The sequence below is a fragment of the Chrysemys picta genome, chromosome 1 (assembly GCF_011386835.1).
Source record: "Chrysemys picta bellii isolate R12L10 chromosome 1, ASM1138683v2, whole genome shotgun sequence".
Lineage (NCBI taxonomy): Eukaryota > Metazoa > Chordata > Testudines > Emydidae > Chrysemys > Chrysemys picta.
The window spans coordinates 223334642-223348994 of record NC_088791.1 but is presented as its reverse complement, the minus strand read 5'-3'; the positions used below and the strand labels follow the sequence as shown (position 1 = coordinate 223348994).

At 42.8% G+C, this 14353-nt stretch overlaps 1 protein-coding gene across 16 annotated transcripts in view; it reads right to left on the bottom strand.

The window, feature by feature from the left end:
• Nucleotides 1-218: 218 nt before the first annotated feature.
• The window catches only part of MID1 (midline 1), a 318999-nt gene continuing 304864 nt past the window's right edge, over nucleotides 219-14353 (bottom strand). For 13 of the 16 annotated variants that reach the window (XM_065580671.1, XM_008167184.4, XM_024104287.3 and 10 more), the window contains 3 exons: nucleotides 8227-8388; nucleotides 5101-5308; nucleotides 219-3437 (listed from right to left, as the gene is read on the bottom strand). In XM_065580671.1, the coding sequence (XP_065436743.1) occupies nucleotides 3089-3437; nucleotides 5101-5308; nucleotides 8227-8388 (719 nt within the window). In that variant the 3' untranslated portion in view covers nucleotides 219-3088. Of the gene's footprint in view, nucleotides 3456-5100; nucleotides 5309-8226; nucleotides 8389-14353 lie in introns of all 16 variants that reach the window. The other 3 variants (XM_065580677.1, XM_065580676.1, XM_042840150.2) reach the window with 2 other exon arrangements.

The following is a 14353-nucleotide window of genomic DNA, read 5'->3' as shown; positions in this document are numbered from 1 at the left end:
TACAGCCTTAAAATGATCATTGTACACATGCCGGCTTCATTGGCCATCAGAGAGTCTCAGCAGTTTCAGAATATCAGAAGAAAACCTCATCCAGCTCTGCCATGCATTGTAAAAGCAGCATGTTTTAGTTACTGGTTTAAGATTGCTGGTCCCCCCCCCCCCCATATTTCATTTTATTCGTATGGACCATGAAAATGCCACAGAACCACAAAGCCAAGTTTTGAAATGGATGTTTTTATTGTATAATCGGGCATTGAATCAAGTACTGTAAAATAAACAGATTTTTATTTTTGAAAATGTCCATACAAATACCAAGCATAGCAAACTGTTTCCCCAATCATAGTCCATACAGACTACATAATGGTTCAAATAATAAGCTAAAAGGGATGGTGGGACACTTAATTTATTGCCAATTAATCTGTACATATATATATGTAATTATACGTATGTAATTATACATATATAATATACACACATACATGCACAAAGAGCACTGATAGAATTAATAGCCCATTTGAGGAATGTGGTTTGGCTTAAAATGAAGTATTCATTGTTGAAATATAAATCCCATAGAAGGATTACTATTGTATATACCAGACCATTTTTTCTCCCTCTCAGCCAAAACCAATTGTCACCCTTTAAATGCATGGTTGGTGTTTAAAATGAAAAAAGGGAGGAGAAAAGCCTCCAAATATTCATGATACTGTTTTCAATCCAGTTTGATCTCTGCAAGCCTTGTATGATCTAATATTGAACTGTTGTCAGTTTGCCCCTTTCTGAAATTAGCTTCCAGATATACTTAATATTTCTATGAAAAAGGGTGGTGCCATGTACATTGTATACTCTGTTCTGCTAGGCAGAAAGTTGACGCCCATCCCATGTTGTCACTCTCTTCCCTCCCAACACCTTTTTACCGTTGTTTTTTTTAGAAATTGTTCTCAGTCTACCATGTATAATAACTTTCATGATTTCTCAATTGCCTTTCAAACAGTCAAGGCCAGATCAGCTGAACACAGTACATCAAGTCACACTGGTAAGATCACATTCGGTTACACAAAACACTGTTTCAGACATTTTTTTAAGTTCTTGGGGGGCCCTTTTCTATATCATCATAGACATTAGAATAAACACTGTCATCGAGTATGTACATATTTTCCCTTTACATATGTCAACTCAGAAAAGGTCAGCAGCTACTCTCTGTAAACAATGGAACGCTGCCATGGCAGGAAGCGATAAAATGGCTGAAACCAACATGCTGTCAGAGAGATACTTTCCCCCATTCATTCCACAGTAAACAGGGTATGTATAGAGAATCAAAGGAACATGAGCAGTAATTAATCTCTGTTTAAACAAAACCTGTAGTCATGTATTCATTAGCCTCCTCATAAGCTTCTTTCATATCACTATCATAAGGCAAACTGTAGTACATCTTTGTACCTGGAGAGTCAATATTTAAAAAATCTGAAGCCAAGCTTGAGACCCTTTCATTTTGGGCCCATTGGTGAACAAAGTGCATTAAAGTGTCGTTTTCAAAGGACACCCAAAGCAAGGTTTAAAATGACTGAGCCAACCCTTTCATTACGCTTGTATTCCATTTATCCTTATTCTATGAAGGCAGGTTTTCATCCTTTGCATATGATCAACAAAACCCTTTTCACTGTCTCTCTAGGAACAGCTTTAAAAGGCATCATACCATCTTCCACATTTCAAAAATTTCTCAGGAATCTCCCAAATGATCATTTATACAGAAATATTGTAATAATCACAAAGGGCCCTATTCATTTTTTAAAAAATTAATGGGCAAAATTCAGCTTTGGGATATAGTGCGTACAGCTTCTACTTATCTCAGTGGAGTTGCAGCCCCTAACACCAGGGCTAACTTAGATCCCATATGTGCAGGTGAAACTCAGATAGACTAATGTTACTGCTGCAAATTTGTCATTTACCCCTCATTCACAAAAAGTCTATCCCTTCAAGCAACCCAACGCAACAATACACATTCTTTGTTTCATTGGATGATTTTATGATGAACTTCAGTACAGTGCTTCTCAATGCAACATCCATATACCAGATATCTTTGCTCTTCTTTATTGATACACTACAGTGCGATACACTGAGACTCTTGCATTTAGTTTAAAATCAGTTGTAAGTAGGCCATCTCTCATTTCAGATGTACGGCCTTGGATTGTTGTGGTGTACCTGAAAAATCAGTGATATACACCCACACCTCGACCGTCAGAACTAGGCCATCTCCAATTATAATGGAACCTTAAATGATGCAGCTTCTCATCAAATCAGGATATAGTCAGACCTTGGATTGGTTGCGCTGTTCCAATGTTGCTGATTTTCTGAGATGATATCAGTCTTACAAATCCTCAGTGATCTTACTGCACTTCCCAGAGACAAAAGTGAAGCATTGATAGGGTTAGAATCACCGGATGATTTAGCCACTGACACTTCTAGAAGATATTCCATATGTTTCTTGTGTCCATATGTGAATAAGTTTAACATGCAGACATATTAGTGAACAGAAGTAAATAAACCCTTCTTCTTTTGTTGTACTGGATAACTCCATTTCCTTCCTTGTTTATTTTATTTCATTTTTTTGGTATGCACATTCTGGTGTGCAAAAGTGAAGTAGAGAGATGTTGCACACAATAAGATTGGCGTTTAATGTAAGATCAACAGTATATCAATGTGTCCGCTGCACAGTTTCCAGGAAACAAAATTCCTGCTAGTTGTCCCTTGTAAAATAAAACTGTAAAAAAGGCTTGCGAAACTTTAGTGAATGGGGCCCTTTATGTGCAAAAACAATTAATTGTAATCCAAATCGCCAAATTGAGGAGTTCTTTATATAAATAATTTATAAATCTTCCTGTAAGAGACTAAATACAAAATAGTTCTGAGAAATTATTAAAGCCATTTCTTGCCCTTTAATACAAAATACACAGCAAAGAGAAATACCCACTTTCAGTTTTGGCTGAAATCATCAGGGATGTTTTGTACGCCACATATTCAAATAGCTCCTGTGGGCAGTATTTTTGCAGTCCACTGGAAAGCTGACATTATATCCCTTTGCTTTTAGCAGTCACGGAAACTGCTCAGTGCAGTCTAAGTGATCCGGGATAGGCAGGCCTGTTATAATTGTCAAACATTTATTCCACACAGTGAATGTGGGGCACACGGGCTGTGCAAAGGTTATGTCAAACGTGTAAAGGTGTAGAGAGTTCAAAGCATCATAAAAGGCAAGGGAACCGTTGTCGTAGTCCAGCAAAATCCCAACACGACGGAGGTGAGGAGCAGGCTCTATAGGAATTTCTTTGCTGTTATGTCTCACCACCCAGGCATTATTACAACGGCAAAGCACCCAAGAGGCAGAATTCTTTCCAATCCACTCGTGTTTTGGCGCTGTCTTGTAAGAAATACCAATTGCATACCTGTAAAATAAAAGTAGTCTAGAAAACCAATGTTTTGTGCCATGCGGTTTTCTATCAATACAGGCTAAACTTTATCCTGAAAGACTCTAAGGAATGCATTGTCTTCTTTTGTTTATGCATGTTATGTTCTCATTAAGTGAAGGATAACCATAATACCACATTTAATTAACATTCCTCTCTGCTCCCAATGTTGGGGCTGGCAGGTCATGCAAATCTTGTTGTTCACATTGCTATTTACAGTTTGGATGCTATGGCAATTTTTGGAACACTTAGCTAATGCTATCGGCCTTTTTTATTGACAAGGAAAATTGCTGCATGCTAAACAGCTCAGAGTTCTAATCCTTCGTCTGGAAATTTCCATTCCTGAACAGAAGAATATATAGATAATGAACTAAAACCAAATAACTTTCTATTGTTGCATTTGCTATTAACGTGGATCTCTCATTGCTGATTTAATACATGGTGCAGCAGAAAGATGAGAAAAAGTATCAAAGTGTACATGGAATGCCCATTTCTGCCTTCATAGAACCTCTTCTGCCAGGTCTCTATGAGGTATGTAGATTCAAGTGTCAAGTTTATTGGATTGAGCATTGGGCCATGTGAGGCAATTGTAGGAGACAACATTCCTTTGCCAAACAAGTGTTAGGGAAAGTCTACACTACCTGCTGGATTGATGGGCAGCAATTGATGCAGCGGGGGTTGATTTATCGTGTCCAGTTTAGACGCGATAAATAGATCCCCGAGCACTCTCCCGTTGACTCCTGTATTCCACCACCGCGAGAGGCGCAGGCGGGAGTTGACGGGGGAGCAGCTGCAGTTGACTCACCGCAGTGAAGACACCACGGTGAGTAGGTCTAAGTACGTCGACTTCAGCTACGTTATTCACATAACTGAAGATGTGTAACTTAGATAGATCCCCCCGCCCCCAATGTAGATCAGGCCTTAGAGTTGGTGGGATGTCCTGATGAAACGGAAACGGACTAGGACAATGACCTCCAGGGGTAGTCTCATCATTGGGCACGCTGCATGAAGGCCTGATTTCCCCTGTAGGGAAGAAGCTTTTATGGCTTACATTCCTCTGGTGGAAGCAGGGGCTAACCTCATATGTGTTATTGTATGTTTGTTCTATATCAGATGTGTTTTGTTGCTTTATGCTAAATACACTAGTAAGCATTTTTCTGCCTATTATGTGGTGGCATTAACAAATGTGCATTTTTCTTTGTAGGGGAGGTGGGCACTCCAGGCCTCACAAGTTTTCCATTTCATTTATTTCTAGCACTATCACAACCCTTGAATCACATGTCATGATGTGTCTCTTTCTGACCAAATACGGTGGCTACCGCTACCCCCTGAGCCCACAAACCCTGTTCCACATGACAGCCAATGAGGCTCATTCAAGAGTGAAGGGATGCTTCTCTTCATCCCCTACACCCCACTGTGGGACATGTATTCACAGCATTCCCATTCTCTGGGGATATTGTAACCAAATCTGACTGCCCTGTGTAGCATTTGCCACTGGACCATGAAGGTGCTTTCATATTCAATCTGTTATTCTTATTTAAGAATGATGTTTTAGTTTTGTTTAGGAAGCACTGACATGTATTAGCATGAAAACAAATGCAACTTTTTCTGGTATGACAGTAATTAAAAATGTGACACATACCATGTACTCCCACTTATAACCACTTCCCAGTAATGCCGTCCACTGTCAATAAACACATTTCCAGCTATTCCATAGCTCCCTTGGCTGGTGAATCGCTCGGGTGTGTGGCTCTTTTTGGAAGAGGTTTCATCACGCTCCACTGTCAGGTTATCATGGGACACCTTCAACTTTCTGTGGGCAGACTTGGGATCCAGTTTAAACGGCTGGCCTGGGCACACACAGAAGGATGACAAAGGAAAGGTTTGTTTAATTTTAATAAACACACGTAACGTCATATATTTGGATAATAAGACTATATAATAATACATATTTTCTTCTCTGGAGCATTACCCTGGACTAAAACAGGCCCAGACTTCAATCTATCTGAACACTAATCTACAAAGATAATCCTTTTGTTGAGTTAGAAGGCAATTTGAAATGGTATATTTAAGTACTAGTTACATCTAAGAAGAGCCCCGTATCAAAGTCACACTCATTGTCTGAGACCTAGAGCTAACTTGAATACTCTAAATCTTTCATGTAATTGAAATTACAATTGAATTGCAATAAACACGCAATCTCTCATTATGGCTTTTTTTGTTATACATTAGATCAGGGATCGGCAACCTTTGGCACGCGGCTCGCCTGGGTAAGCCCCCTGGCAGGCCGGGCGAATTTGTTTACCTGCCGCGTCCGCAGGTTCGGCCGATTGTGGCTCCCACTGGCCACAGTTCGCCGCTCCAGGCCAATGGGGGCTGCAGGAAGCCGCGGCCAGCACATCCCTCGGCTTGCGCTGTTCCCGCGGCCCCCACTGGCCTGGAGCAGTGAACCGTGGCCAGTGGGAGCCGCGAATGGCCGAACCTGCGGATGTGGCAGGAAAACAAACCGGCCCGGCCTGCCAGGGGGCTTACCCTGGTGAGCCACGTGCCAAAGGTTGCCGATCCCTGCATTAGATTTTAAAATACCTCACATTCTTATTTAGTGACAAAGAGTCCTGTGGCATCTTACAGACTAGCAGACATATTGGAGCATAAGCTTTCATGGGTGGCTGCCTCTGACGAAGTAGGTATTCACCCACGAAAGCTTATGCTCCAATACGTCTGTTAGTCTATAAGTTGCCACAGGACTCTTTGTCGCTTTTTACAGATCCAGATTAACATGGCTACCCCTCTGATACTTGACACATTTTTATTAGTTTGCCAACAATGAAAAATTACAATAATGGCTTTATTACTATTGCAAAAAATTTATTTCTTCATAATCCCATAAAATGAAGTTTGAAAATCAGAAGAAGTGCTACCCTGGTCTGTTCATTCACTCTCTCTTAGTTTTATTTATGCTGGGATGCCGACAATAGTGGATACTGTGAATTAAAATGAAGGAAATGAACTATAACTTGGTCCAAACAATATGGTGTAAAAACACCACTGTTGTTGCTGTTGGCAGCTATCTTCTGCCATAGCACAGGGTCTATAGACAATAACAGGAAGCAGTTTGGTAAACCAAACTCTGTAGATACATAATGCCTGCTCTGACTCTGACAAGCTTACCCATGTTAAAAAGCAGAAAGATCTTTTTACTTCTGCCAGAGAATTTCTGAAGGACAACTGGAAAAAATATGACACCACCAGTGTCCAACAAAGTCCTTTTTTCTCCTTTATCCTCTTTCATATAAAGACAAATCTTATAAGTGGAAGATCTGATTACACAAGTAGGGAGTGGAAATGAGCATTCTCAGTGGCTCTGTGACCTTATGGTATTGATAAATGTGCACTTTAAATTAATATGTGAATTCCTTAGTGTTTGTGAAAGAAGAGCTAAGTAATTCTTATGCAGGGGAATTGAAATAACTGAAGTCGGCATAAAAAGATGAATGAAATTGGTCTGAAAAGTGATATTCACCATGCTTTATTTAAGAACTGCAGGAAATTTGAAAGGCTAAACATTTAAAGGAAAAGGTTAAGCCAACACTGTCTCAATCACTATTATTTTGATACTAAAGATGAAGGAATGGTTTTAGATATAGGGGGTATATTTTCTTTCATAACATACAAATAATTATGCACGTATCAAGGGTAAAATTTATCATTTGGAACGTAGGCTTTGACACATGTTTTTTCCCCACGGATGCTAACAGTGTCTGCTTGCTTCTACCACTGGGTATCAGCAAAATACGTCCTACATGTCTCTCTACCTGTTTTCTAGTCTTTGTATTAACGAAGTATCATCTGAAGCATGTCTTTCTCTGTACTGGTTCGCATCAGGCCAGAGCATCAGGTCCTCCAGAGGCAGGGAAATGCCTGCTTTAACTTAAAACTGTATTTACTGCTACACACAATCTTTTTAGTAGCAGATATTGTTTATATAAGTCAGTAACATAGGGATAGAGTGCTGGCCAGCTAGACAGGGGAGGAAGAAGAAATGCACCAGCTCCCCATAGTAATCTCCCAATACTTTCATTATCCCCCAGTAACTGCCCCTCAAGCTCCGACATTCTCTACCCAACACCCAAACCCATCTGTAGTCTAAAAGGATTATGGGATTAGCTAGGGCATGACAAGAAACCACAGATGGAAAAAAGCTTAGAACCACTGCTTTAAAGTGCTATGCTCTATCCACTAATAATTTTGTTCAATCATTTTCTTAAAAGTGAGATCTCTGACTCAATCACTCCCACATAATTTTTATAATAAATTCAGGGAGGCTCCCAATATAATAAAACAGGGATCCAAGAGGACCCAATTTAGTCATTTTAATTATATAATGACCATCCTCTTCAATTGATAAAGAAATAAAATGTCCTATAACAGTAGAAGAAAAGGGCAAAACAATATGAGAAGTAATAAAAAAACCCCCAAAGAAACATTTTCAATCATTTCTTCTTGACGTTGCTACTGCTAGTGGTATTTTCAATGATGTGGACGCTTCAGTGGACCTCCAGAATAAAAGAGATCCCTGTGTTGTCATGTTGAGGACTCTGGCAGTCTTGAATAGGGTGAAAAATAAATGGCTTAAGTATAAAGCACTTGAAACAAGGCATCTTGCTTTATACTCCTGCGCCTTTCAAGTATCAAACCTCTGAAGGAGAGTGGGGAGGAGAGGGAGTGTGGGAGTGCATGTGGGTTTGCTGGATTCCATGTTACTCACTGTTTGTCTTCAACTTGCCAGGCTCACTGTTTCGGCTGCCCGCCTGATTAATGGCCTTGACAATGAAGATGTACTTAGTGCCACTCTGTAACCCATGCACTGTGTAGTGGTTTTGTTTGATATTTGGAACAATCATCCAACTGTCGGCTGAGTTGCATAAACCTGTAATTTCAAATCAAACTCATTAGTCATAACACACTAAATACTTTGTAACTAATGGAGACATACTTTGAACACTCATGAATATTTACATTAACCTGAAAAGGCATTAAACAATCCACAAGAAACTTGCCTCTTTCCTTACTGAAGGGCTGTAACATTTACCAACTGGTTCACTAATTTCCACTGACTCATTTCACCTGCCCCCAACCAGCGTACCTTTTAAAATCTTAGTATGTGACACCAACCATGAAAAATGGACCTTTAAAAGACGATTCACTGATGTGTGGACAGTCTGGGAACTTTCACTTGTCCCTAGATAAGGAATGGTTTATTGCTTAAGGACTAGAGGATGTGGAAATGCCATCAGTCTGTTTTTTGACTTAATGAATTGAGTTGTATGCTTTAGGACTTAAAAGACTAATGTGACTCATCGCCATGAGGTTTGTTGAGGCATTTTTGCTGACAGTCCCCTAATGTTCATTTCTGAGGATAGGAAGCAAGTTGTTGGTGGAGAGATCTCAACTGCAGATCTTACTTCTCCTGGCGGTGTATCAGAGCCTAAGTTTGTTAGACTTCAGGATATTGTGCAAGTGTCATCTTTTCAGCATAGCCTTTGCCAGATGGATGTAATCAAATGTTTTATAATTTATTTTATTATTTTTCTGATTTCTTTCCCAGTGGTTCATTGGGAAAGGTTAGTACTCCTTTCCATTGTATACAGTTATAAACTTTTATTGTGTGTGAGATGCATCCAGATGAGGGTATAACATAAAAGGAAACTACGAAGGAAAGAAAAATGTAGGCTAAACCAAAAGGGAAAAATGTCCCACAGTGAGATCTATTAAGTTGTGGAAGTGTTTCCTACAAGATTTGATGGGAGCCTGTAGCAGGGCAATCATCCCGCTTCGGCCCTGAAAGGGTTAAAAGCCAATAGGAGGCGCCGCACGGGTGAGTCTCACTGCGCTACAAGGTGGTGGAGAATGTCAGCATTTGCGGTCCACCCCTGATACAAGGGGCAGGGCGAGGACTGGGACTATTGCCTGGAAAAGGAGGGGACAATGAACCCAGCATATACAGAGGTTTTCTTTGCTGAAGGCTCTTGTGCCATCCCTGGCTGATCTTCGGTGCCAGGGCCCCCACGGAAGGGGACAGATGGAACACAGAAGCGGTGTGAGACCTTGCGCCATGTGATCCGGGAGAACCAGGAGAGACAGTGGGAGGTACAGTGGGTCTTGCAGGCACAACTGGGGCAGCTGGCAGAGGAACAGCGGGCCCTGGTGAAACTCCTGTGGGGAAGTTCCAAAAAGACCACCGAGATTGGTGAGAGAAGCCCAGCACTGGGGCCAGGAGGCCTGGGGCAGAGCTCAGGGCTTGTTACACCTGTGGGAGCTGTGGACATGTAAGGGTGAATTGTCCCTAGTAGGATGGGGGCAGGGATCCTCACCCAGAACTGGAGAAGGGAGAAGCCCCTACAAGAAGCCACCTGGTGAGGGAAGTCAGGAGGCGAAGAAGGTGTTGGGCCTGTGGGTGGTGGGGGCACCTATGGAGGAAATGCCCTACCTCAAGGAGCAGGGCCCAGGGCAGCCCAGGGAGGGCTGTCCCTGAGAAGGACCAACAGAAGAAGCCGGGGCCCCAGGCAGCAAAGGGGCGGGGAGCCTGCTTTGGCTGCCATGAACGGGGCCACATAAAGAGGAACTGCTCCTTCAAAGGAGGGCGAACTCAGGTGGAGGGGCCTGAGGACCCAGATGGGTCAAGGACCGGCCGGGTAGATGCTGCAGAGATGGCAGTAGACCTGACCAAGAGCCACCCATGCGGGATGGCAGACAGAGAGACTGGGACAGGGTGGGCCCAGCAAGAGGCCGGGACCCAGGCTGTTGTAGAGCAGGTAGCAGTAGGAACCCAGACCTTGAAGGGACTCTGGCCTGTGTGTGCGGCTGGAGGCTGCAGAGCATGCCCGCCGCGAGGCTGAATCAAATGCCATGGCACGAAAGAGTATGCGGCCATAATAGATGAGGAGACCTGCTTGCGTAAGCAGCTGGAGGAGTCGGAAAAGAAGCGAGTGGATCCGGAGGTGCATGTGCGACTGATCCAGGCGAGGAGACCTCCCTACCCCCAGGGGTGGGGATCTTGAGGAGGGGTGTGTGTAGCGGGGCAGTCACCCCACTCCAGCCCTGAAAGAGTTAAAAGCCAGCCCTTGGAGAGGGCTGGGGCTGAAAGCCAATAAGAATAGGCTGATTGGGAAGGCAGCACAGCTGGGGACACGTCCAGTTAGGAGACAGCTGGCCCTATAAAAGGGCTGTGAGCCAGGCGCTGGGTTAGTTTCTCTCTAGCTCTTGGGAGAGAAGGACCTGGCTGCCTGGGAGCTCAGGGTACAGGGAACAGAGCAGGGCTGTGGAAAGGCAAGAGGAGCTGGGAAACTCCAGCTTGGTAAATGCCCAGGCTGCGGGCCTTGCTAAAGACCAAAACAGGTACTGGGGTTGCAAAGGTGCAGCCTGGGGTTAGGCAGAGGCAGGAGGTCCAAACCACCCCTTGCCCATGATGAGTGGTTTACAGACTGCAGTCTGCCCCAGTGAGCAGGGGCTGGATGATGACTGGCAGTAGCCACTGAGGCAAGGTGGGTTTAGAAGGTGGGGGTTCCCCTGGGAGGGGAGACACAGACTGGGGATACTGCAGGGGCAGAACCCTGAGACCGGGGTTTGGGCGGGACACGGGGCCTGAGGCAGGTGACCCACTGGCCAGGAGAGGGCGCTCCGGGCTTAAATTGAGTTAATTCCCAGGATAACCAGCAGGAGGTGCCGCATGGGTGAGTCTCACTTCGCTACAAAGCCTCATTGACACAAATCATTTACTCGTACTATCTGTTTAAAACAGTACTTGGTATAATAGGCCCCAGTCTAATTTGCCTCTAGGTACTATTGCATTATAAACATTTGCATTATAAACATTTATAGAAATAACAATGATGTTAATAATTATATATGCATGTAATTACATTCTATAAATAATAATTAGAATAATAATTTAAGACTGGAAAATATAACAAAAAGGAACAATCTTGCACTGGATGAGAAGACTGAAGTTCTTTTCAGGCTTTATCTTCATTGGGATTGGAATACATTATAAAAGCCAGTATATTTTCAGGGGAGTTTTGACCTTTTATCCTGCCTTTTACCAAGGGAGCAGGGAACACAGATGGATAGTGCCTTTTCCCAGTTAACAACAGACTATAATACATGAAGATACACTGGTGCCAGTACAAAACCTTTTGAGAAAAAAAGTTAAGAAAACACACACAAAAGGAGATCATATAAAAATAACTATGCTGATCGGGTATATAAACTTGAATAAATTCAGAGTTATGTTGGAAACTCTCTTCCTAACTCAGACGGTTTTGTTTTTTTGTTTGCAAGCCCATTAAGGATAGAGTTTAGGACTCGTCTTTTAATTTCTTAACTGTGTTGCTTTGTCTCTATGTTCATTCATGAGTTCATTCTTTCTATCTCGGTACTTATCTAGCCTTCATCACCGTAATATCAGAGTGCCTTGCAATTATTAAAGGATTTTATCCTCACAACAACGTAGGGAGGTATTACCTTTATTTTCCAAATGAGGAATTGAGGCATAGAGAGATGAAGGCCCATATTTTGATAGGTATTTAAGCATTGCAGCACTCAGCATTGCAATGCCTAACTGATTTAGGAGCCTAATTTTCAATTTCATAAAGGGATTTAGGCAGGATTCCAGCTCCTAAATGTCTAAATCCATTTTGAAAATGAGAGTTAACCTCCTAAAACAGTTAAGCGCTGCAAAGCTGAGCGCCACAAAACATAAATACCTATAAAAATCCAGGCCTGAGTATATACCCAAACTGCAATAAAACCCCCACAGCTCCAAGTCTCAGTAGACATCTACACTGCAATTTTATAGCCACACAGCTTGAGCTCTGCAAGCCCAATCAGGGGCCGTGGCGTGAATCTTTTACTGCAGTGTAGACAGACACTAAGTGACTTAACCAAGGTAAAATACCTGGACTGAGTCAGGAATTGAACCCAGGTCTCCTAACGCTAAGACTAGTTCCATAGCTTTTAGACCATTCTTCTTCTTACCAAGCTGCAGTGACACTAAACTTACCTTTTTGTATTTTATCTTGTAGAAAGCAGACCTAGAATGGCTGAGGGTTTCCAATTTTCTGTGGCCTATTCGAACATAGAATCATAGAATCTCAGGGTTGGAAGGGACCTCAGGAGGTCATCTAGTCCAACCCCCTGCTCAAAGCAGGACCAATCCCCAACTAAATCATCCCAGCCAGGGCTTTGTCAAGCCTGACCTTAAAAACCTCTAAACAAGGAGATTCCACCACCTCCCTAGGTAACCCATTCCAGTACTTCACCACCCTCCTAGTGAAAAAGTTTTTCCTAATATCCAACCTAGACCTCCCCCATTGCAACTTGAGACCATTACTCCTTGTTCTGTCATCTGCTACCACTGAGAACATTCTAGATCCATCCTCTTTGAAACCCCCTTTCACGTAGTTGAAAGCAGCTATCAAATCCCCCCTCATTCTTCTCTTTTGCAGACTAAATAATCCCAGTTCCCTAAACCTCTCCCCATAAATCATATGCTCCAGTCCCCTAATCATTTTTGTTGCCCTCCACTGGACTCTTTCCCTTTTTCTACATCCTTCTTGTAGTGTGGGGCCCAAAACTGGATACAGTATTCCAGATGAGGCCTCACCAATGCCGAATAGAGGGGAATGATCATGTCCCTCGATCTGCTGAAAATGCTCCTACTTATACAGCCCAAAATGCCATTAGCCTTCTTGGCAACAAGGGCACACTGTTGACTCATATCCAGCTTCTCGTCCACTGTAACTCCTAGGTCCTTATCTGCAGAACTGCTGCCTTGCCACTCGGTCCTTAGTCTGTAACAGTGCATGGGATTCTTCAGTCCTAAGTGCAGGACTCTACACTTGTCCTTGTTGAACCTCATCAGATTTCTTTTGGCCCAATCCTCTAATTTGTCTAGGTCCCTCTGTATCCTATACCTACCCTCCAGCGTATCTACCTCTCCCCCCAGCTTCGTGTCATCTGCTAACTTGCTGAGGGTGGAATCCATGCCATCCTCCAGATCATTAATGAAGATATTGAACAAAACTGGCCCCAGGACCAACCCTTGGGGCACTCCACTTGATACCGGCTGCCAACTAGACATGGAGCCACTGATCACATCAAGAATACTGGTATTTTGATACTAACTACTGTCAAGATGAACAACAACAACTGTGTTTACCCAACTTGAAACATTTTTTGTTTGTTGTTTTACAGCAAAAATGAATTCTGGTATCTTCTTTGTTCGTAAGCCAGTGAGCTCCCGACCCTATTTACGTCTCCCAAACATCCGCTACAAGAGTTTTAAACTGTAAGGAACAATTTGCAGCACTCAGTTTTTTCACAAAGATGTTGAGAAAATTAGATCAGACAAATCCATCAGCCCCCCATCCCCTGAGGAAAGAACCCAGTGCTTTCCTTGCAGAGGCTCCAGTGCCGTCTAGCACCTATAGTATGGTGCCTACAGCAGTATCTGTCCATTTCCTGTTCTGTCTCTTAAACAGAGTTACTGAATTTGGGTTTTTTATTCTAGGAGTGAGTTTTTTGCTGATGAGAGAAGGGAAGTAAAAGAAGCCCTGGACATGATCCCAGCATAGGGCAGGGAAGTACAGTACCTATTGCATTACTCTGCTCAGACCATCCTCCCAGCCTTTGCTTCTTTAGTCCTGGGCCTCCCGTGAACAGAGACTGACTGTCAAAATATACTGATACTAAAGAAAATTAGCACGAATTATGCAGCAATTGCTGTTGCAAGTTGTTACTCTGTTATTCTGAATTAAACAACTGGACCCCACCCGGTGGGCCCCTAGGCACTATTGCAATAACAGTGTTGAATAAGAAGGACTTTGAGAGAGAAT